Source organism: Papio anubis, chromosome X (genome assembly GCF_008728515.1).
Source record: "Papio anubis isolate 15944 chromosome X, Panubis1.0, whole genome shotgun sequence".
NCBI classification, from domain to species: Eukaryota; Metazoa; Chordata; class Mammalia; order Primates; family Cercopithecidae; genus Papio; species Papio anubis.
This window is the reverse complement of record NC_044996.1, coordinates 96,697,502-96,720,776: the sequence shown is the minus strand read 5'-3', so window position 1 is coordinate 96,720,776 and position 23,275 is coordinate 96,697,502. Positions and strand designations below refer to the sequence as shown.

At 50.7% G+C, this 23,275-nt stretch overlaps 1 protein-coding gene and 1 long non-coding RNA gene across 3 annotated transcripts in view; one reads left to right on the top strand and one right to left on the bottom strand.

Moving 5' to 3' along the window:
• Positions 1-253: 253 nt before the first annotated feature.
• On the top strand, positions 254-13,723 carry SUV39H1 (suppressor of variegation 3-9 homolog 1). Of its 2 annotated transcripts, none has more exons than XM_003917674.4 (6): positions 254-569; positions 3,581-3,726; positions 4,757-5,419; positions 10,972-11,118; positions 11,205-11,334; positions 12,144-13,723. In XM_003917674.4, the coding sequence occupies exons 1-6, from the start codon at positions 518-520 to the stop codon at positions 12,275-12,277; spliced, it is 1,272 nt and encodes a 423-aa protein (XP_003917723.1). In that variant the 5' UTR covers positions 254-517; the 3' UTR covers positions 12,278-13,723. The 2 variants fall into 2 exon arrangements, with proteins under 2 accessions (XP_003917723.1, XP_003917722.1); XM_003917673.5 differs by lacking the exon at positions 254-569 and adding an exon at positions 1,222-1,487.
• The window catches only part of LOC116272079, a 40,556-nt gene continuing 20,871 nt past the window's right edge, over positions 3,591-23,275 (bottom strand). The window contains exons 2-3 of the long non-coding RNA XR_004180803.1: positions 4,772-5,371; positions 3,591-3,702 (exon numbers count right to left, since the gene is read on the bottom strand). This is a non-coding gene — a long non-coding RNA (uncharacterized LOC116272079). The remainder of the gene's footprint in view (positions 3,703-4,771; positions 5,372-23,275) is intronic.

Sequence of the window (23,275 nt, the reverse complement as noted above, 5' to 3'; positions counted from 1 at the left end):
TGGTAGCCTGACAGTGGAAAAGACAGGCAGCCTCCTGAGGACCTTGCAGGCTGACTAACTGATGGTCCGTGGTGCTACTGCCTGCCTGGGTGGCCAGATGTTGTGAATGACTATTGTCAGGAATCACAGCTGGCCTGGGGGAATGTCTAGATGTTATACTGTCTGGCACTGTGTAAAGGAGGGCCACCTGGGGAAACCTCAGGCTGACTGATCAACAGATCCGTGGCTGCTTGCTAGGCAGCTGTATCTGGTAATCAACTGTCCACGCTGCTCGAATCACAGCATGCTGGAGGGCCTGGCTGGGTGCTCTGACTGACTGATCACCTGACAGACGGTGCGGTCAGTCGGATGCTGAGAATGACTGACGATGTGATGAGGGGCGGATTGAACGAGTCACAGGCCAGCTGGCCAGCAGCAAAATCAGCATAACTGTCTGACTCGATGGCTGTACGTGGTTACGGACTGTCTGCTCTGATAGAATCTCAGCTTCAACGCATCAGAGGAGACTGATTGACCAATGGTGGGGATGAGTCGCCTGAGAAATGACAGACTGGCTGACCCACTGACAGGTGGTGTGGAGGCTTAATCCTACCTCTAGTTGCTGTGACTATTTGCTTTGAGGGCCTAGCTGGGTGTTGTGACTGATCATGGTGTGAATGAGAAGTAATCTGAGGGAAAGACAGTGATCAACTGATAGTGTCCGACAGGGCTGTATTAGATGCTGACAATGACAGCTTGCCCCGACCTAATCACAGCCCGCCTGGGGGCATGGCTGGATGCTGCAGTCTATGAGAGGATTTAGCCAGGGAGAATCGCAGCTGGTCCCAGGGCTATGGTGGGTGGAGAGGAGGACTAATTGAGGACAGGACGGTCATAGGGAATGATAAGGCTGGCTGGCTAACAGTGCTGTCTGCCTGCCTCCAGGGAGTCGCCGCTGGTCCGGGGGCACAAATGGAAGCCGGTATTGACTGCCCGGCAGTGTGGATGGGGGCCGGGGGTCTGATTAGGCACCTGTCTGGTGCGACCGCCTGAGCGGTTGGATGGGGCGCTAGTCCACCTGGGAGCCCCGGCCTACTTGGGGTTAAAATGTGATGACGGGCTGACTGACGGTGATAATAGGGAGTATGACAGAACTCAGGAGCCACTGTGACTGGCTGATAAGGTGATTGGCTAGCAGTGTGACAGACAGACCAGCGCACGGGCAGGGCCTCGGGCAACTTTAGCTACCGCCACTGTCGCTCCCGCTGCCGCCGCCGCCCAGACGCACTCTGGGAAAGTGCGGCGAGCACCCGCCTCCGGGACCGAGCCGGGCGGCAGGGAGGGGTTCGGTCACGGCTCTCCGGTTGGTCCGCGGGGGTGCTGCGAGTCGCGAGCCGCGGCCAATAGGCTGCGCGTTCCCGGCCACGCCCGCGCGAGCTCTCTTCTCGCGAGGCCGGCTAGGCCCGAATGTCGTTAGCCGTGGGGAAAGATGGCGGAAAATTTAAAAGGTGAAGCAGTGGAGACAGAGGCGCGGGCCCGCTGGCCGGGCCGGGTGGGCTGGAGGGGTGGCGTCGCCGGCTCGGGACCCCGGCGTCTGAGGCCCCGGCGCCGGGAGCCGGAAGCTTGGCGCGGAAAGGATGGAGCTCGGGGAGCGCGGGCCTGGTGCGCGGGGCTGGGCTGGGCGGGGCTGAGGGGAGGGGGCGCGTACCTCGGAACGCAGCGGGCCTGGGGCTAAGTGGGGACGCAGGAGGGGGGCGCGCGCCGCAGATCGCGACCGGACCAGCGCGCGCACGCGCGGGGGCTTGTCGGGGAGGCCGCGCCCGCGCGCGGGAAAATCGGCCCCCGGTGACCGTTACCCATTCGGTGTCCACGCGAGACGCCGGAAGGGGAGGGAAGATAAGGGGGACAGACCCCCCCTTCAGAGTGCGGGGACAGGGAACTCTTCAGGGGGAACGTATCGCCTCTCGGCGTGATGGGGGAAGGGTTTGGAATAGAGGATCCCCCAGAAGAGGGAAATGGGGCCTTCCTAGTAGGGCAGCTGGACTCCCCCATGTGCAGGGAAAGAGGGGTGACTCAGTTATGTTGGGGGGCCCCTCTATGTGACAAAAGCCGCAGGGAGGACGGGTTCCACAAGTTGGGGGACCTCTGAGGGGTTCAGGAGAGTCCACCTGTGGCCAGTTCCGGAGCCAGCAGCTGGAGGTATTAGTTGGGACCACTTAAGTGGGGTTTCGAATGCAAGTGAAGGAAGGGGTTTGCCAGGAGAGGAAAGCGTGGGCACATGCGGGCTCGGTCTCCACTTGATCTTGCCTAAGTGGGGGGGTATGGCTTGCACACGAAATAATTTTGAAAAGCTCTTGTACGTTTTTAGGTTGACATCTAGAGTTTAAGTGTGATTTTTGCAATGGGAGGCAGAAAATATTAAACATTTTAAAAAGATGAAGTAGGATGAGGACTGACTGCCCTTGGAATGTTTTGAGACGTGATTTGATAAAATGGCTTCTAAAGCACATTGATTAAGAATGTGCCTTGAATCAGAAAGAAATCTATTTTTTAAAATCTCTATGTCTTACAAAATTTTGGCAGCCCCAGAAATATACCAGGTATATTTAAAAGAATCAGTGTCACTAATCTGTACTGCTTTGCATATAAATTCAGAGCATAACCCTTTGGATGAGCTTTACTCTTCACAGAAAGATGGATGAGACAGAAAGTCAAAATGTAGTGTGAAAAAATATACCTTGTGGATTTAAGGCACCCAGATTGATCATTTAAGGAGCCTTCCTGTAATGTAGTATCATTCCACAATCTCTTGCTCATAATTCCGAAATCTAAAAAGCCCTGAAAACTGAAATCCTTTTCTTAAATTTGGCACCATTTGTGGCAAAAGTAGATTATAAAGTGGAACTATTCTGTGAGGCTATTTTATATCTCTATTTCTCCTCTTTAATGTGGGAAATTCATACTTTTGCTGCAGGACAGTTAATGCATTTGATTATAGCTTGATGTCCCGTGGCCACGCTGGGGGTGTTAGGTGATGTATCCTACAACTAGTCTTGTAAAATCCAAAAAATTTTGAATTCCAAAACACATCTGGCCCAGGAGTTTGAGATAAGGGATTAAAGACCAGTCTTTCCAGTTAGCCTTTGTTTGGTGCCCTGGAGGTTTTAATCTTGTCCTCCCCTCCGCGCCCACCGCCCCCAACACCTCGGGGCATTGCATCCTACTGAGATGGGGGGTTGTTCTCTTTCTTTTGCAAAGTGGAGAGAAAGGTAGTCAGGTCCTGAACCCAAAGCAGGTTTGCAGGCAGTATTAGGAATGACATGGAGTTTGAAGCTCTGGAAATAGATTCCTTTAGGACGATTCATGTTGCAAACCCCACTCAGAGGTCTGCTGCTCCAGGGGCAGCCTTGGGCAGTGAGCATTGGGGTTCAAAGCACATTTCTGTTGTAGAACAGTCTCAGCATTGGGGAAGGCCTGTGGATTAAAGTTCCCTGACTCTTAGGCAGTCTTTGGGATGTCCCAGGGAGGATTTGGGGTCCCCTTTGACATCTGGCCTTGTCAGACTGCCCAGTAATAGTTCTTTCTGCCCTGCTTGATCCAGGCTGCAGCGTGTGTTGCAAGTCTTCTTGGAATCAGCTGCAGGACCTGTGCCGCCTGGCCAAGCTCTCCTGCCCTGCCCTCGGTATCTCTAAGAGGAACCTCTATGACTTTGAAGTCGAGTACCTGTGCGATTACAAGAAGATCCGCGTGAGTCTGGGGTGACCATGCTCTGGGAGGGGACAGGTCACAAGGAAGTTAAGTGTCCTGCCCTCTTGTCCCCAACTGCCCACATCTGTTTGCAAAGGGAATTTTCTCCTCTGACCCTGAAAAAATAGGATGAACAGACCCTTTTATCCCTATGTTACAGATAGGGAAACTAAGTAGCTTTCTGATGGGGGCAGGAGCCGGAATGAATTCTCTTCCCATCTCCCTAGGAATACAAAGTAACTGCAAAGGTTGAGATGCTGAACCCTAGAGTGGAAATGTCAACAGCTAACGGCTATTGAGCACTTTCAGTGTGCCAGGTGCTTCCTCTAGGAAACTCATTTAATCCCCTAACAACTGTGAAATGGGGACAGTTATTGCCAGAAGGGGGAGTGGCAGGATGGTTAGGAGAACAAACTGGAGTCAGCATGCTTGGGTTCCAGTCCTGGTTGTGTTTACCTACCCAAACCCTCAGTACTTCATTTCCTTTGTCATAAAAGGAGGATGACTAGGAGCATCCACCTCATGTCGGGTTGTGAGGATTAAGTTAGTTAATAATACATGTAAGCTGCCTAAAACAGGCAAGGACTTGTCAGGGTCCAGGTGAGCCATAGTGGTGGCAGTGATGATGGTTTGTCACTGGATGTATTTTGAAGGTGGGGCTAACGGGATGTGCGGAGGGTGGATGTCGGAAGTGTGAACAAAAGAAGATTCAAGGATGACTCCAGGAGTTCCGGTCTGAACAGCTAGAAGGAGGGAGCTGATGATGGGGAAGACCAAGGAGGGGAGTGGGTTTGGGAGATTAATTAAAAGTTGGAACAGTTTGGACAGACAGTAAGGGGGAGAGCAGGATTTGAACCTGGTAATCCTCACTCTAGAGCCCATGCTTTTTAACCACCGCATGAAGTCATTCCAGAAAAGGGGTGGGGTGGGTTAGCTGTTATCCATCAGCTTTGGCATGGAAGCCCCATGAAGGCTGGCCCAAAGATCTCACCACTTATGGTACCACCGTTCCCCTACCCACCCCCAACAGGAACAGGAATATTACCTGGTGAAATGGCGCGGATATCCAGACTCAGAGAGCACCTGGGAGCCACGGCAGAATCTCAAGTGTGTGCGTATTCTCAAGCAGTTCCACAAGGACTTAGAGAGGGAGCTGCTCCGGCGGCACCACCGGTCAAAGACCCCCCGGCACCTGGACCCAAGCTTGGCCAACTACCTGGTGCAGAAGGCCAAGCAGAGGCGGGCGCTCCGTCGCTGGGAGCAGGAGCTCAATGCCAAGCGCAGCCATCTGGGACGCATCACTGTAGAGAATGAGGTGGACCTGGACGGCCCCCCGCGGGCCTTCGTGTACATCAATGAGTACCGTGTTGGTGAGGGCATCACCCTCAACCAGGTGGCTGTGGGCTGCGAGTGCCAGGACTGTCTGTGGGCACCCACTGGAGGCTGCTGCCCGGGGGCGTCACTGCACAAGTTTGCCTACAATGACCAGGGCCAGGTGCGGCTTCGAGCCGGGCTGCCCATCTACGAGTGCAACTCCCGCTGCCGCTGTGGCTATGACTGCCCGAATCGCGTGGTACAGAAAGGCATCCGATATGACCTCTGCATCTTCCGCACGGATGATGGGCGTGGCTGGGGCGTCCGCACCCTGGAGAAGATTCGCAAGAACAGCTTCGTCATGGAGTACGTGGGAGAGGTAGGGAGATGGGACCAGTGTGTGTGTGCAGCTCTTCCCACCCTGTGTTCACAGTGTGCACCCAGCTCTCCTCACTGTGTGTCTGCAACTCCCTGCTTTCCCTATGGGAAAGGCCTGGTACACTGATCTAAGAGTGTCATAGGGACATCGGGCAGGGACAAGTATTCCATGCTGGTGGTTACAGAAACACCGAAATACTTCTGCACTGGGTTGACTTTATCAGGGTACTTAGCAAAGAAGAAAAGTGGGAGCTGAGATCCAGGCAGCCTTAGCATTCCTTGTATCAGGCCATGTGGTCTGGCATAGGGCTGCATCAGCTGGAAAGGCACTTCCTCTTCTCATTTCACAAGGGCCCATCTTATCACCAAGCAGTATCTGCCTGAGAAGCATTGTTTTACCAGTCTGCACAGAAGGAACGCAGTCTGGAGTAGGATGAGACATGCTTTGGACAAAGGTTGGCTAACTCCTTTAGACTTTCAGGACACTGGGGAAAGCTGAGTGTACTAGGCAAGCCAGCCATTGTAAAAACAACTCCCTCATCTTAGTGACTTTGCACATTACAAGTTTGCTTGCTTATGGAACAGTCCACTGTGGGGGTTTGGGTGGGTATCCTTTCACACAGCGACTGGGATACCGAGGCTCTTTCCCTCCTGTGCCTTTGCTGTGCCTTGAAGTCTTGGAGTCACCACTAGATCATCAGCATTGCCTAGCAGGCGAGCCAAGTCGGGGATAGAAGGGGCCCATCCTAGTGGGCCAGGCCTAGATGCAGCACTCATCACTTCTGCTCATGCTCCACTGGCTGGAACTGAGTCACTGGCCTTACCTCCGTGCAAGGGAGGCAACGGGATGTGCTTTAGCCATGTGCCCAGCTGCACAAGGCTAAAGCACAGCCATAACTAGCAAGTAGATAACAAGTATCTACAACAGAAAAATGTCACATTCTAAGATGGGATGCAGTTAGCATTTGGGATGAGATGAATTTTTGTTATGTAGAACTGTCTCATGGATTGGGGGACATTTAGCATTCCTGGACCTTTACCATTTAAATCCATGAGTGTGCCCTGTCATAGTGACAACCCCAGATACCTGTATATATTTCCATAGGTCCCTTAGGGGTGTGATATGGTTGGAAAGTGACAGAAACTGGCCTGAGGAACACTCACATGAGGGTGTCTACACTGTAGCACTGATACTGATGACAAGGAGAGGCTCCTGCTCTGAGAAACTGTAAAGTAGAGAGGGTCACACCCCACAGGGACAGAGACAATCTTGGGCAGAACAATCTATACCACAGAGGACCCTGACAGTCTGGGCAAGGAGACAGCCACACCCTGTCCAGATAACCCTGCTGGCCTGCTGGAGGAGATGTCCACATGCCACAGGACCTGGCCATCTAGAAGGAGGAGTGGGGAGGTGTCCACACCCTGAGGGCTCCTGACAGTGGGAGCGGGAGGGAGTCCTGATAATCTGTAGGAAGTCCATGTCTCACAGTGACCCCAGTGACCTGGAGGAAGAGCTTGTGCTCTCCACACTCTAGAGGACCTGGTCTGATTTAGGAAGTGTCCACACCCATGCTGTCATGACAGTCAGGAAAAAGAAGTGTCCTCACCCCAGAGGGATCCAGACAGCCTGGAGATCTAGTCTATACCCAAGGGCACCCTGACAGTATCGGGGTAAGTGTCCATGCCCTCAGTGTCCTGACACTCTGGAGGAAGTGTCCAGAGGTTGAAGGAACCCAAACTCTCTGGAGGAGGACATGTCCAGACCCCACAGGACCCCGACAGTCCACCGTCCTAGGAGCTGCACAGAGCAAGAAGTATCTCAGCCTCACTGTACTGGCATCTGGAGGAAACACTGTCCACCACACAGGGTCCTGACAGTCGAGGAGGAAGACTCTATACCCCAAGGGCAGCCTCGGACCCTCCTGGGCCTGAGAGTTTTCTGGCTGCTCTTCCTTAGTGTCTTTAATCCTCTACCCTGGAAACATCAAGGTTTCCAGGGATCCTCTCAGCCCTGTCCTCACCCTTCCTGCTCTCCACACATTCTTGCTGCACTATTTCCTGGTCGCCCTCCAGCACTCTCAGATCTGTGGGTCCTCCTGATGGTGCCACAGGCCTCCGGAAAGAGCCAAACTCATCTTCCCGCATCCCCCTCTGAAGAGACAGTATAGCAAATGGTTAGGAGAGTGGACTCTGGATCCTGACTGCCTGAGGCCGAAACCCAGCTCCACTACTCATCAGCAGTCACTAACCTCTGTGCCTGCATTTACTAATCTGCAAAATGGGAACGATAATAGCACTCAACTCACACACTTGTTACAAAAATTATTAAATGAGTTACTATGTATCAAGCACTTGGAAAAAGCACTTGAACAGTGTTCAGTACACAGTAAGTTTGATACAAACATTATCAGCACAGTCTAAACTTCAGCAAATCCAAAATGTCCAGAAGACCAAGTTTTTTTGTAACTCATCTGGCTACAGGACCCAGCCTGACTGGATAGGGTCCTATTTGTAGTCTTTATTTATCCTACTTGGGGTAATAGTCATAAATTTCGTTGCAGCAGTTCTAATTTACTTGATTCTGTAGTGCCGTCCCAGACGCTGCCAGGGTGTTACAGAATCAAGGGCCTATCTGCACACCATGCTATCTACTGTCCTCCTTCAGCTGGGACATGTACTGACAGTCTGTACCAAGAGCTCCCTCCACGGGAGCTGCCCTTCCCTCCTTTGCAGCCTCCCACGTTGGGTCAGAACTTTCACGTTCCTGCAGAACATTCCCATCCTCACCCAAGAGACAATGCCAGCCTATTTTACCCATTCTAAAACATGCATTTTCTTCCTATTTTAACATCTCTGAAATGAAAATGTCTTAATTAAATCATGGTGTATCATTTATAATTAACAGCAGTTTTTCCTTTCTTGGTAAAGGGCACATAAAATAAGGGTGTGCCTTACATTTATAAGTGGTCCTTATAACCACTCCTAACATTGCTCACTCTCCTATCAGAAACAGGAACACCTTTCACATCCATGATCTTGTATGGATTTTTACAACAGTCCCTGTCAGGTTGGGATTTTGTCACTGTCATTCCCATTCTGCAGATGAGAAAACTGAGGCCCAGAGGTGGAATAACTTCATTAAAATCACAAAAGTAGTATAATGGATAAAAAAAATAAAGGCCCAAATAATGTCTAAAACTGGTGCCCTGCCAGGCTGTAGCTTTTTTTTTTTTTTAGCTGAGGAAACAGGCAGAGAGAACATTCAGGATCCCATGTCCAGGAGGGGGCAGAGCAGCAGCTGACTCCAAGTCTTCTAGTTCCCAATCACGTCAGCACCCTCTCAGAACTGCCAGCTTATAGCCTGTCTTTTCCATTCATTCTGGAGAGCTGTTAGGGAGCGGAGACAGGCCGATCTGTTCCCAAGCTTTCAGGGTTGACCAGTCATTAGAGAATGGGACTGAAAAGAATAGGAGAAGGAACCAGGAAGCGTTTGTGCCCTGGAGGGCCTGCAGTATGACTCACTCCTGGTGAGATTGGGAGAGCAGGTAGTGGCAGAATAGGCATGAAGATGGAGACCAGGGAGGATGTGGGCACTCCCCCTGGCTCGAGGAGGGCCTACAGTGAAAAAGATGGCTCATACCCCACCCACTAGGCCCGTGAGCCTGGGAGAGGCTGCCCTTTGATCCCAGGGCTTTATCAGACAAGTGGCCAGCTTTTGAGGTAGGGGAGGAACGGGAAGCTTGGAAGGCTGCCCAGAGAGGTCCCATCTGTTTGAGCTGATGCCACAAGGAAGACTGTGTGTTCTCCAGAGGTGAAGGGAGACTGATCTTGACATATTCCACCCTCATGCTGTGCCCCTTAGGAGAGAGTCCCCACTCTTCCACCAGGTGGTAAAGCCCTTTTATGATCTGCAACTTGTTTTAGAGAATCCTTCTCTTCTCCATTCCCCCTCAAGCCCTAAGCATTGTTTCCTGATCACAATCTTACACTGTGGGTGTCTGAATCTGTCTCTCTGTGACCAGACTTTGACCCCTTGAGGGCAGGGACCAATCCTGGTTCCTGTGTATCCCCTACCCACCTGTGACCCCTGAGAATGGTGACTGGGCCTGGTCCCTGTGTCTCCCTGATCAGACCGTGAGCCTGGGTGCTGGGACTGGGCACAAGGAAGGCCTCAATAAAAACTCACCGAATGGATGAGTAAACAAACAAAAACAGGGTGCAGGGGAGCCAGGTTCCTCAAGGAACAGAACTGGAGCACGGGGCAGTGGGTAGTGTGGCCCGAGGGTGGGGGTAAATTTTGGTTTCCTCAAGGCATTGTTAGTCAGCCGTTGGCATGGAACACAGCCTTGAGGGGACAGCCAGGAGAACACCAGTGTGGCCATCCTAGCTAAGGAGATGGATTCCCAAGTCAGAAGGGCATGGTCACCGGCCCACATGAGGGTGAGCAAGGAAGGAGGCCTGAGAGGGGTCTCTGGAGAAGGGAGGGGAAGGAAAAAGTGTGGCAGGGGAGTGCTGGAGCTACCTGGAGGGCCGCCACTTGGACAGAGGACAGGCTGCTAAGCCAGCAAGCAGAATCAAAGTAAACAGCAGTCCCCATGTGTCTCCTGTGTGCTGTGCACTGTTCTTGGCTGAGGTACAGTGGGACCCCCACCCAGGGAAGGGCCTGGTCAGCTATGCTTGAGGATTGCCAGGAGGCTGCCATTGCTGGCCTCGGGGAAGAGGGGCCATGGGGCCGCAGAGGAGAGATTTGTTGGGGTGGATTGGGAGGCAAGGACAGGCTGGGGCTAGGATGGCAGCAAAGCTTCCTGTTTCCTAGGACAGGCAGGGACCCAGCTGGAGAGGAGGCACCCACTGCTGTCTGAAGCACCAGTTGACACCACGCAGCCCTGAGCCGAGGGAGAGCTCCTCTCACCGTGTTCTCCCTTCATCTTTCCTCCCTCTCTGCTGCTGTCTCTGAAGTGTGTGGCCTCAGCCTCTTTCTGGCTCTCTGGACCTAGGCCTCCCTCTGCCTCTGCCTCCACCTCTCTTGCCTGAGGCCCTTGCCCCTTTTCCCCATGGCCTGGATCTCTTCTTCCCCTCTCCCCACGCCCTCCCTGCTCGGTCCTACACGGGCTCAGGCTCCCTTGCCTGGATCAGTCAGTGTCTCTCCCCGTGGCACCCCAGGTCACTTTCTTTCTTGCCCTTGCTTTGGTCTCTCCTGATCACCTTCCTGCTCCGTCCCAGGGTGCTGGAGGCTCCAGGGGTTCTTGGGCAGCTCTTGCTGGGTGGTGGCAGGAGGCGCTCACATGGCCCCAGTTGAGCCCTGCAGCCAGGCCAGCCTGTGTTCACCGCCAGGGACTCCTCCTGTTAGCCAGAGGCCTGAGGCGGGCCGGGTGGTTGCCAATTGAGGCCCAGCTCCCCACAAAGGGCCAACAGACCCTCTGCGTCACTGCCTGCGTGTGTCCATGGGCAGGGGTGCCTCCTGCTCCCTGTCCTTCGGAGGTCAGGAGCAGTGCCGGCTTTCCTGAGCCTTCGCAGTCAATCTCCCCTCACCCATGGCCCTTTCCCTAGATCATTACCTCAGAGGAGGCGGAGCGGCGGGGCCAGATCTACGACCGCCAGGGTGCCACCTACCTCTTTGACCTGGACTACGTGGAAGACGTGTACACCGTGGATGCCGCCTACTATGGCAACATCTCCCACTTTGTCAACCACAGTGTGGGTACCCCCGGCAGGCGGGCAGGGGGTCAAGAGGGGCAGACTGGGGCCCCTCCTCACTCTCCCAACTGTTCTTTCTCGCCCAGTGTGACCCCAACCTGCAGGTGTACAACGTCTTCATAGACAACCTTGACGAGCGGCTGCCCCGCATCGCTTTCTTTGCCACAAGAACCATCCGGGCAGGCGAGGAGCTCACCTTTGATTACAACATGCAAGGTGGGGGTGGCACGGGACTGGGGGCAGGGGCGCACTGTGACTTAGGACACAAGGACCCCTCCCGAAGGCACACCAGTCACTCAGAGAACCAAGGAAAATTCTGTAGCGGGGGCTTTAAGATGCTCTTCCTGACTCCCAGTCCCCATTCGGACTACTAGACCCCTGCCTACCCCTTGAGTCTCCTCATTCCCAGCCCCTGAACCCTAACCCTGAGGCATTCATACCAACCTCTCCCAAGATTCCCGGAGAGTTAAGACACTCCTGACTCCAGTCTTGACTGAATTTCCCTCATCCCCCAGCCCCTCCCCACTCCTAGCTCCCTTTGGCCTTCTTCATCCCAAGCCTCTGGACACCCTTGTGGCCTCCAGCCAGTCCCCTCCTTGATAAGCTAGCCACCTCTGAGACCCTCAAAGGTAGGTCTTTGGCAGGAGAGTTCAGATGTACCTCTGGATGCCCAGGTGGCCCTCTATTCCTGCCCCCGCCCCCCCCCCCCCCACCTAAAATGACCCTCCTGGTTCCCTGACAGCTCCCTGCCTCCCCCAGCATTCCTCAACCCCTGGCCTGAACAACCTCCAGTGCTGAGCCCTGGCCCCAGCCCCAAACCACCAACCCTAAGATCTCCTCCCAACTCAAATTCCAGAGTTGCTCCCAGCCCCCAAGATCCTTGGTCTCATGGTATAAAGGGTAGTGGGACCCTTCATCCAGGCCTTCTAACAAGTCCCCTGCCTCCTTTCCTGCCTTCCTCCCTCCCTCCTCCCCCTCCCTCCCTGCCTCCTTCCCTCCTCTCCTCCCTGGCTGTGACTCCACAGTGGACCCCGTGGACATGGAGAGCACCCGCATGGACTCCAACTTTGGCCTGGCTGGGCTCCCTGGCTCCCCTAAGAAGCGGGTCCGTATTGAGTGCAAGTGTGGGACTGAGTCCTGCCGCAAATACCTCTTCTAGCCCTTAGAAGTCTGAGGCCAGACTGACCGAGGGGGCCTGAAGCTACACACACCTCCCCCACCGCTGCCCTCCTGTCGAGAATGACTGCCAGGGCCTCACCTGCCTCCACCTGCCCCCACCTGCTCCTACCTGCTCTACGTTCAGGGCTGTGGCCGTGGTGAGGACTGACTCCAGGAGTCCCCTTTCCCTGTCCCAGCCCCATCTGTGGGTTGCACTTACAAACCCCCACCCACCTTCAGAAATAGTTTTTCAACATCAAGACTTTCTGTCGTTGGGATTCATGGCCTATTAAGGAGGTCCAAGGGGTGAGTCCCAGCCCAGCCCCAGAATATATTTGTTTTTGCACCTGCTTCTGCCTGGAGCTTGAGGGGTCTGCTGCAGGCCTCCTCCCTACTACCCTAAAGGTATGGGGAAGCAACCCCAGGGCAGGCAGACATCAGAGGCCAGAGTGCCCAGCCCGACATGAAGCTGGTTCCCCGACCACAGAAACTTTGTACTAGTGAAAGAAAGGGGGTCCCTGGGCTACGGGCTGAGGCTGGTTTCTGCTCGTGCTTACAGTGCTGGCTAGTGTTGGCCCAAAGAGCTGTAGGGTCTCTTCTTTAGGGCTGCATATCTGAGAAGTGGATGCCCACATGCCACTGGAAGGGAAATGGGTGTCCATGGCCCACTGAGCAGTGAGAGGAAGGCAGTACAGAGCTGGCCAGCCCTGGAGGTGGGTTGGGACCAAGCTCTGCCTTCACAGTGCAGAAAAGGTACCTAGGGCTCTTGGGAGCTCTACGGTTGCTGGGGGCCCTGACCTGGGGTGTCAAGACCGCTGACACCACTCAGAGCTGGAACCAAGATCTCAATAGTCCGTAGATAGCACTTAGGACAAGAATGTGCATTGATGGGGTGGTGATGAGGTGCCAGGCACTGGGTAGAGCACCTGGTCCACGTGGATTGTCTCAGGGAAGCCTTGAAAACCACGGAGGTGGATCCCAGGAAAGGGCCCATGTGGCAGAAGGCAAAGTACAGGCCAAGAATTGGGGGTGGGGTAGATGGCTTCCCCACTATGGGATGACGAGGTGAGAGGGAAGCCCTTGCTGCCTGCCATTCCCAGACCCCAGCCCTTTGCGTTCATCCTGGGTCCACTGGTCTCAAAAGTCACCTGCCTACAAATGTACAAAAGGTGAAGGTTCTGATGGCTGCCTTGCTCCTTGCTCCCCCACCCCCTGTGAGGTCTTCTCTAGGAAGTCCTTTCTGACTACCTGTGCCCAGAGTGCCCCTACGTGAGACTGTATGCCCTGCTATCAGACGCCAGATCTATGTGTCTGTCTGTGTGTCCATCCCGCCGGCCCCCCAGACTAACCTCCAGGCATGGACTGAATCTGGTTCTCCTCTTGTACACCCCTCAACTCTACGCAGCCTGGAGTGGGCATCAATAAAATGAACTGTCGACTGAACAAACCAAGATGTGAGGTGCTTGTGTGGGTGGGGGTTGAGGGGATACAGGCTGGGAGCTGGGTTTGCCCAGTAACACGTTCCTCAAACCTCAGCCATTTGACTCTAATCCTCAAAATTTCAGCCCCCACAGCATATTACTTACACCATCGTCTATATAACATCTTGACCTAAAATAAGTTTGTTTTATACTTAAACTTTAAAATGCACTTAAGGCTGGGTGTGGTGGCTCACATCTTTAATCCCAGCACTTTGGGAGGCCAAGGCAGGCAGACTGCTTGAGCTCAGGAGTTCGAGACCAGCATGGGCAATGTGGTGAAACCATGTCTCTACAAAAAATACAAAAATTGGCCAGGTGTGGTGGCATGTGCCTGTGGCCCCAGCTACTCAGGAGGCTGAAGTGGGAAGACTGCTTGAGCCTGGGAGGCGGAGGTTGCAGTGAGCTGAGATCTCACCACTGTACTCCAGCCTGTCTCCAAAAAAGAGCCAGACCCTGTCTCAAAACAATGCAATTAAATTGACTGGTTTAGACTGGCCATAACTAGTTTTGACTGGACTTGACTGATCTTGACCTGTGTTGGCTGACTTTGACTCGTCATGATTGACTGTGACTGGTGGTAGCTAGCTGTGACTGCCTCAACTCGTCTTGACCAATCAGGACTGGCTTGGACTGAGATTGACCAGTTTTGACTGCTTAAACTGGCTGTGATCAGCCTGAACTGGCTTGGATTGGCCTGGACCAGCAGGGACTGAAATGGACTGGTTTTGACCAGCTTTGACCAGCCTTGACTGGTCTTGGCCTGCTGTGACTAACCTGGACCAGCTGTGACTGGCTGTGACTATAATTGACTAGTTTGGACTGGCCATGACTGGCTTTGACCCATCCTGACCAGCCATGACCAGTGGTTTCTGGCCTTGACTGGCCGTGATCAGCTTTGACCAGCTTAGACTAGCCATAACCAGCTTTGATCAGTCTTGACTGGCCATGACTGGTGGTGACCAGCCATGACTGGTAGTGTCTGGCTAGACCCTGCCACCTCCTGCCTGACCAAGTGCCCAGGCCTCAGGTGCTATATACAGCACTGGGCGGGGTAGGGGGAGGATAAAAGGAGTGGAGCAAAGTGGAGAGAGAGAAAACCAAATCCACTGCTGTCTAAATGGAAAAACCATAATCACTTGCCATAAGCAAACAAAAATAACCACAGAAATACATCAATGGAAATATTAAAATGTGATAATATTCTAGCTAGACCTTCTAGCTGGACCTTCCCTGCTCTTAAAGGCTTTGAACCCAAAATCTGCCTCCTGCATTCAAAATGAAAAGTTTGTGTGTGCTGGGGAAGCTTTTTCTGCAAATATTTATTGAGCATCTATATGGTGCCAGGGTATAAAGTGGAGAACGAAGAGCACATTTCAGATATACTTACTCATTTTCATCATCTCTCAACCCGAATGGGAGCCAGTGCTCTTTGTTTTTGCTCAGAGACCTCACATGCCATGACACAGATACCCAAATATTTCAAAGACCTCATACAGAGGTGACAGGATCCCAAAGAGCCCAGAGACCTCATACACAGGGTACCTAGGACATACACAGGGCACCTAGGGTATAAGGCCTCATAGACCATATACCCTGAATATTGACCCCAAACTTCTCAGAAACCTCATACCCTGGGATACACACCTACATATATCTCAGAGCTCTCATAACTGGACACACCGCAAGTAACACAGGTTTCACTGAAACTATGGGCTACAGACTCCTAAACAGCTCTTAGACCTCACATACTGCCTCATATACCGGGATTCAGACCTCAAACACATCAGATAACTTTCCTTTGATGACAGAGATGCACAACCATCTCAAAGACCTTACAACTTGAGATGTCACTACCCAAACTATTTGGAGGCTCCACACCCTGATCATTGACTTCCAAACCGCTCAGATACTTAATATCCTGGGACAGACCCCTAAACAACTGAGCTGGCATACCCTGGACACAGACTGCCCAAACACCCGAGATACCTCGCCCTCTGAAAACAGATCCTTAAATGGTTCTGAAACCTCATACCTTGGATAGAGACCCACAAATTGCTCAGAGACACCCTTGAAAACAGACAAGTAAACATCCCAGAGACCTTACACGTGAATATAGTGCCACAAACAACTCAGAGACTCAAGTCTTTGACGCAGACCCCAAGAGCTTAGAGATCTCACAGCCTGGAAACAGACCGTGCTCACAGGACTCATACCTGGGAAACAAATCTGTTTACAGCTCAAACATGACCTCACGCCTTCTGACACAGACCCCTCAACAGTTCAGAGCCAAGGCAGCCTAGGAATCAATATATTTCTATTCTGTTGGTAACAGACAATACCAAACACTTCAGAGACCTCACGCTTTGTAACCCACACACCCAAAGAGCTCAGAGACCTAGAAATCTGATTACAGACCTCCGGGAAGCTCAGAGACTTCACAATCAGGGATAAAGATCCACCAATTTCTCAGAGAACTCACAAACTGGGACAGAAATGGACCAACAGTTCAGAGACCTCACACACTCTTCTCAGACCACCAGACAGCCCAGAGACCTCACACCACAGACACAATACTAGAGAGCCCTAAAATCACATACGCTGGAACACAGGCCTGAAAACTACTGAGAGGCTCACACCTTGGACACAGATTCCTGTTCGGAGATGTCATATACTGGACATAGAGCTCCCGGAAATAGCTCACAGCCTTTATACACTGAGACAGATCCCCAAACAGCTCAGAGGCCTCACAGACCTGAAAATGTGGACACAAACCCTCTATAGAGCTTAAAGACCTCACACCCTATGACAAAATCCCTGAGGAACTGAGATCACACCCCCTGGACACGGACCCCAAATAGCTTAGAAACCTCATATCCTAGGCTCAGACCCCCAAACAGTTTGGAGTCTTCCCACTCTAAATGCAGACCTCTAAATGCTTCAGGAATATCACACCCTGGACTCAGTCCTCAAAACCATTCATGGAACTTGCCCTTTGTCCTCATCCAGAAAGATTTCAGATGGCTGACAGTCATGGACATGGATCACCAAACAGCTTTGAAACCTTTGTGCAAAGTTGGCCACAAACAGTGGAGAGACTTCGTAATTGGAACACAGACCCAAAACGGCTTAGGACCTCACATTGTGGACACAGGCTCCCAAATGACTCAGAGAACTTCTAACCTGGGAGACACACATGAAAACAGTTCAGAGACATCACATCCTGGCTAAGTATGCCCACACAGCTCAAGCACCTCACATTATGGGACACAAACCCTCAAAGAGTTAACCTCACAACCTGAAAAGTAAACCCACAAACATGCCAGAGACCTCACACAGCAGACAGACAATGCAAAAATGCTCAGAGTTGACAAACTTTACACCCTAGGATACAGACCCCTAAATAGCCCAGTGACCCAGTGACATACAACTTGGGCACAGACCCCCAAACACTAGAGAGATGTCAGAAACTGATAACAGAACCCCAAACTGCTCAGAGACCCCAAACCCTAGAACCAGACCCCTAATAAGTCACAGACCTCATACCCTGGGACTGAGACTCCCCCAACAGGAACTGTCTCACTCTTGGAAACATAACAGTTGAGGGACCTCAATACCAAGGAATACAGAGATCAGAGATCTGACACTTTGGGACACAGAGGGTGAAGCACTCCAGAGGCTTGAAACAGTAAAAAGACATTAGTACAAAGACATCAGACTCTGGAAACAAATCCTGAAACTGCTCAGAAAAATCAACCCTAGGACAAAACCCACGGCATCAAAGAGAACTCATTCGTTTGGGACATTGGCTCAAAACAGTTCGGGGGTGATACTCAAATACATCAGAGTTCTCATACAAGGGTACAAAACCTCACACCTGAAAAGAGAGACTGCTAAATAGTTCAGAGACATCATACTCTGCACAGGGACAACCAGAGAGTCAAGAAATTTCACACCTATAGACCTTCAAACACCTTTGAAAACTCACTCACTGGCGAACACACACCCATTAAAAGCTCAGAGACCTTAACCCTGGAACAAACCCCTAATGAGTCAGATATATCAAACCCTGGGACTGAGCCCTCTGAAAAGGAACAGAGACTTCACACCTGAAAATATATTCCAAACAGGTCAAGGGACTTTGAACCCAAAAGAGCTCAGGGACCATGTATCCTAGGACACCAGTGGACAAACAGCTCAGAGACCTCACAATGTAAACACAACCCGCAAAACAGCCCAGTGAACTCACCCCCCTGGAATGTAGACCAGAAAAAGCGCAGAACCCTCGAATTCAGGATTCAGAATCCTTCTGAGACTTAAGAGTATAGATCCCAAAATACAATTCAGAGAATTAATATGCTGGATGCAGAATATCAACTAATTCAGAGGCCTCAAATTGTGGGACGTACACACCCAAAGAGATCAGAGACCTCACATCCTGGACATACACCAACAAACAGACCAGGGACCTCAACCCTGTGACACGCACACACACACACACACACACACACAGAGCTCAGAAAATTCAAATTCTAGGAAACACACACCCAAAAAGAATGGGGACCTCACATCCTGTGACATACTCACAGAAAGATCAAAAACCACACAAGCTGAGACATACACCCACAAATATTTCAGAGAACTAACATCTGGGGCCTTATACCCACAAACAGATCACCGAACTCAGTCCCTGAGACACATACACATAAAAATACCAGACACTTCACATGCCAGGACATATACCCATGAGTAGATCAGAGCACTCACACCTTGGGAAATAAACCAAAGACTGTATCAGGGACCTCACATATTAATTGGGGCACACATTCACAAAGAGACCAGAGACTCAATTCCTGGGACATAAACCCAAATACCTCAGAGATCTCGCATGCTGGGACAAAGAAATCAAGACAAGTCAGAACCTCACAACCTGGGACCCAGAGCCACAAGCAGATAAGAGATTATACACTGCTGACAAACATACAAGAACAGATCAGAACCTTCACATCCTGAGACATACAACCACAAGGAGATCAAAGAGCACACATCTTGACATACACCCATAACCAAACCAGAGACTTGACATTCTGGGACACTGATCCTCAAAGAGATCAGAGAATTCATACCCTTGGACTTACACCCACAAATAGGTAACAGACCTTGCAGGCTAGAAATACACATAGAACTAGATGGACGACCTGTCATCCTGGAACATAAACCCAAAAAGAGGCCAGAGAATTTACGTCTTAGGACACACACCCACAGTCAGAACAGAGACTTCACATCCTAAAATATAAACCCACAAAGGATCAGAGATCATAAACTAAGGAATATACATCCACAAAGGAACAGATACTGTCCACCCTGGGATATATATTGAGAAAGACCAGATAAATGCACAACCTAGGAAATACACTAAAAAAATCCTGGGAAATGAATCCACAGATAGTAAACAAACACTGGGGTATACAAACCCACAAACAGATCAGAGATCATGTACCCTGGGACACATATCCACAGACAGTTTGGGGTTTCACGTCCTGGAACAAAGAGCAAAAAACAAATCAGAGACATTAAACGCTTGGCAATACATGTGAAGAGATCAGAGATAACATAGCCTGGGACACTGACAAAATGTTCACAGATCTCGCATGCTAGGAAATTTGCCCAGAAAAAGATCAGAAACCTCACATCCTATGACACACAACCTCAAACAGATCACAGACATAAAATCCTGCAAAATACACCCACAAACCATTCACAAATCTTGCATCTTGGAACATACAACGACAAACAAATCAAAGACCTCACATCTAGGGGAGGTCACACCCATAAAGACAATACAGATAACAGACCCTGAGACACATGCATACCCAGATACATATAGATAACTGACATCTTGGGAATATAGTTGCAAACAGATCAGAGGGCTCACATCATGGGATATACACTGACAAAAAGATTAGAGACCTTACAACGTGGACATGCACCCACACAGATCAGAGACCTCCACTCCAGCAATGTACATGGACAAATGGCTCAGAGATCTCACATCCTGGAGCATACAAAAACAAACAGATCAGAGACTTCAAATCCTGCAGTACACAACCATAATCCAGTCACACTTCATGTGCTGAAAAACACACCCATAAACAGATGGTAGACATGACATCTTACAGCATAACTCCCAAGAGATCAGATGATTCAAGAGTTTTGGCTTCAAATTTCTCTCTGACCTCTGCTTCTGTCATCGCATCACCTTCTGTGACTCTACTTCCGTCATCACATGGTCCTCTCTGATGTGACACACACAGTCTTCTCAGACCCTGAAGGTCCTACCTTCCTCATATAAAGACTCTTGTGATGACAGTGGGCCCACCTGGATTGTCCAGGATAACTGCCCCCATCTCAGGATGCTTACCTAATATGTATTTGCAAAGTCCCCTTTCCAGATAAGACAACATATTAACAAGCTCCAGGAATGAGGTGAGGACATATTTGGGGATCTATCATCTGACGAAACAGAACATACATGCACAAAGAGAACCCTCACATCCTGGGACTTTCACCCATGAACTGCTCACGTATCTCACAGCCGGAGTCATAGACCTCCAAAGGGATCGGAGAACTCCCACTCCTGGACATCAATCCAAAAAGATCAGAGAGCCACACACTCTGGGGCATACGCCAAATGATGCTCATAGTCCTCACACCCTGGGGATTAAACCCACAAAGACATAAGAGAACCACACTCTGCCAAGTACATTCTCAAAGAGAACCAGAACCTGACATGCGGGATAGACACTAGCGAAGAGATCAGGGACCCCACATCCTGGGACAAACAGCCTCGAACAGACTAGACTTCTGACTTTGACACACAGACACAAAGAACACAAAAAAACATATTCACTGACAGACACCCACAGACAGGCCAGGAACCTCACAAATTAGACATAAAACCACAAAGAGAATGGGACTCACACCCTCTACAAACACCCTGAGGAGATGACACACTCACATACTATGACACACACGCACAAATGGATCAGAGACCTATCTGAGAAACAACCAGAAACCACACCAGAGACCTCTAATACCACGACACGAACCACCAGGTCACAGGCCTCACATGCAGAAAATACTCCTGAAGAAGTACAGAGACCTGCTGTCTTTGGGTATAGACCCAAGAGGAGATCAGAGGTCTCCCACAGAGTGCTCCAAAACCTCACATTATGGATACATGTACCACAACAAAACCTGACTTCTGCTATAAATACCAGCACACAAACCAGAAATTTTATATGCTTATCATAAGTACCCCCAAATATTGGCAAAACAGCTCAGAAAATTCATGCCAGGGATATATACCCACAAACAGATCAAAGACCTCATATCCTAGGCCAAGCATTCAGAATCAGATCAGAGAACTCACTTCCTGAGAGAACCCTCTCAAAGAGGTGAGAGGCCGGGCGCCGTAGCTCATGCCTATAATCCCAGCACTTTGGGAGGCCAAGGTGGGCGGATCACCTGAGGTCAGGAGTTCGAGACCAGCCTGGTCAACATGGCGAAACCCCGTCTCTCCTAAAAATACAAAAATTAGCCAGGCATGGTGACATGCGCCTGTGGTCCCAGCTACTTGGGAGGCTGAGGCAGGAGAATTGCTTGAACCTGCGAGGCAGCAGTTGCAGTAAGCCAAGATCGCACCATTGCACTCCAGCCTGGGCGACAGAGTGAGACCCCATCTCAAAAACACAAACAAAAAAAGAGGTGAGAGACTTCACTCTCTGCTTCATTCACCAGCAGACATACCAGAGGCTTCACTCCATGACACAGAGACAGACAAATCAGGGAGTCTCACATCTTGAGATATAAACCCAGAAACAGGGCAAGAATTTCAAGCAAAAGGAAATATACTCACAAAGAGCTTGGAATCCTTACACCCTAGACGTACGCACCTCAACAGATCAGAAAACTCACACGCTGGCACATGTACACAAAATCAGATTGGAAATGTCTCATCCTAGAACATATGCTCCTCCACAAAAGCTGAAAGCACAAATTCTGGGACACACACCACCAAATAGATCATCAGATCAGAGACCTGCACAGAAATCAGCGACCTCCACTATCAGACACACACCCTCACAAATAGATCATGGAGTTCACATCCTGACAACCAGATAGAGACAGCACAACCTGAGACACTGTATTCATTTTCTATTGCTGCTGAAACAAACCACTAAAAAAGCTTTTTGTCATAAAACAATGCAAATTTATTATCTCAGCTGGGGGTGGCTCATACCTGTAATCCCGGCCTTTTGGGAGGCTGAGGTAGGCAGATCCCTTGAGCCCAGGAGTTCGAGACCAGCCTGGCCAACATGGCAAAACCTCTCTTGTCTCTACTAAAAATACAAAAATAAGCCAGGAGTGGTGGCGGGCGCCTGTAGTCCCAGCTACTCGGGAGGTTGAGGTACGAGAATCACTTGGGCCTGGGAGGCAGAGGTTGCAGTGAGCCGACATGGCACCACTGCACTCCAACCTGGGCGACAGAATGAGACTCTTGTCACCAAAAAAAAAAAAAAAAAAAAACTTATGATCTTACATTTCCGACAAAGAGTCTTACAGGGTAAAAGTCAAGGTGTTGGCAAAGCTGACTTCTTTCTGGAGTTCCTTGAGGAGAATCCAATTTCTTTTTTCTTTTTCTTTTTTTTTCATTTTCTTTCTTTTTTTTTTTGAGACAGAGTCTCGCTCTGTTGCCAGGCTGGAGTGCAGTGGCGCGATCGCGGCTCACTGTAACCTCCGACTCCCTGGTTCAAGCGATTCTCCTGCCTCAGCCTCCTGAGTAGCTGGGATTACAGGCACGCGCCACCACGCCCAGCTAATTTTTGTATTTTTAGTAGAGATGGGTTTTCAACAGGTTGGCCAGGATGGTCTCCATCTCCTGACCTTGTGATTTGCCCACCTCGGCCTCCTAAAGTACTGGGATTACAGGCTTGGGCCATCATGCCTGGCCAGAGAATTCCAATTTCTGTAGGCTGCCTACATTCCTGAGCTCATGGCCCCTTCCTCCACCTTCAAAGCCAGAGGTCTGTTTCACCTTCAATCTTTCTTTCTCTCTCTCTCTCTCCCCACCCCTCTTTCTTCCTTCTCCTCATCTCTGTCTCTCCTTGTATCCGTCTATCTCTAGCTCTCTTTGATCTCTGCATATGTTGTCCATCATCTTTTCTCTACTTCCATCACTATATAGCCCTCTCTGACTCTTGCCTTCACACCTCCCTCATATGAGGACACCTGTGATTACACTGGGCCTGCCCCGTTAATCTAGGATAAGCATCCCCATCTCAGGATGCTTAACTTCTACAAAGTCACCTCTGCAAAGTCCCTCACAATCACCTCTGCAAAGTCCTCCTTTCCATGTAAATTAGCATAATTGTAGGTTTCAGAGATTAGGAAGTGGACATCTTTGGGGTACCATTAGCTACCAGAGACCTACATACACACACAAACAATTCACAGACTTT

Bases quoted from the DNA above. Each gene is read 5' to 3' on its own strand.
- SUV39H1 (XM_003917674.4), top strand. From the start codon at position 518: ATGGTGGGGATGAGTCGCCTGAGAAATGACAGACTGGCTGACCCACTG. The intron at 3,727-4,756 runs GTGAGTCTGGGG...CACCCCCAACAG, and splicing joins GCGATTACAAGAAGATCCGC to GAACAGGAATATTACCTGGT. The intron at 11,119-11,204 runs GTGGGTACCCCC...TTTCTCGCCCAG, and splicing joins CCCACTTTGTCAACCACAGT to TGTGACCCCAACCTGCAGGT.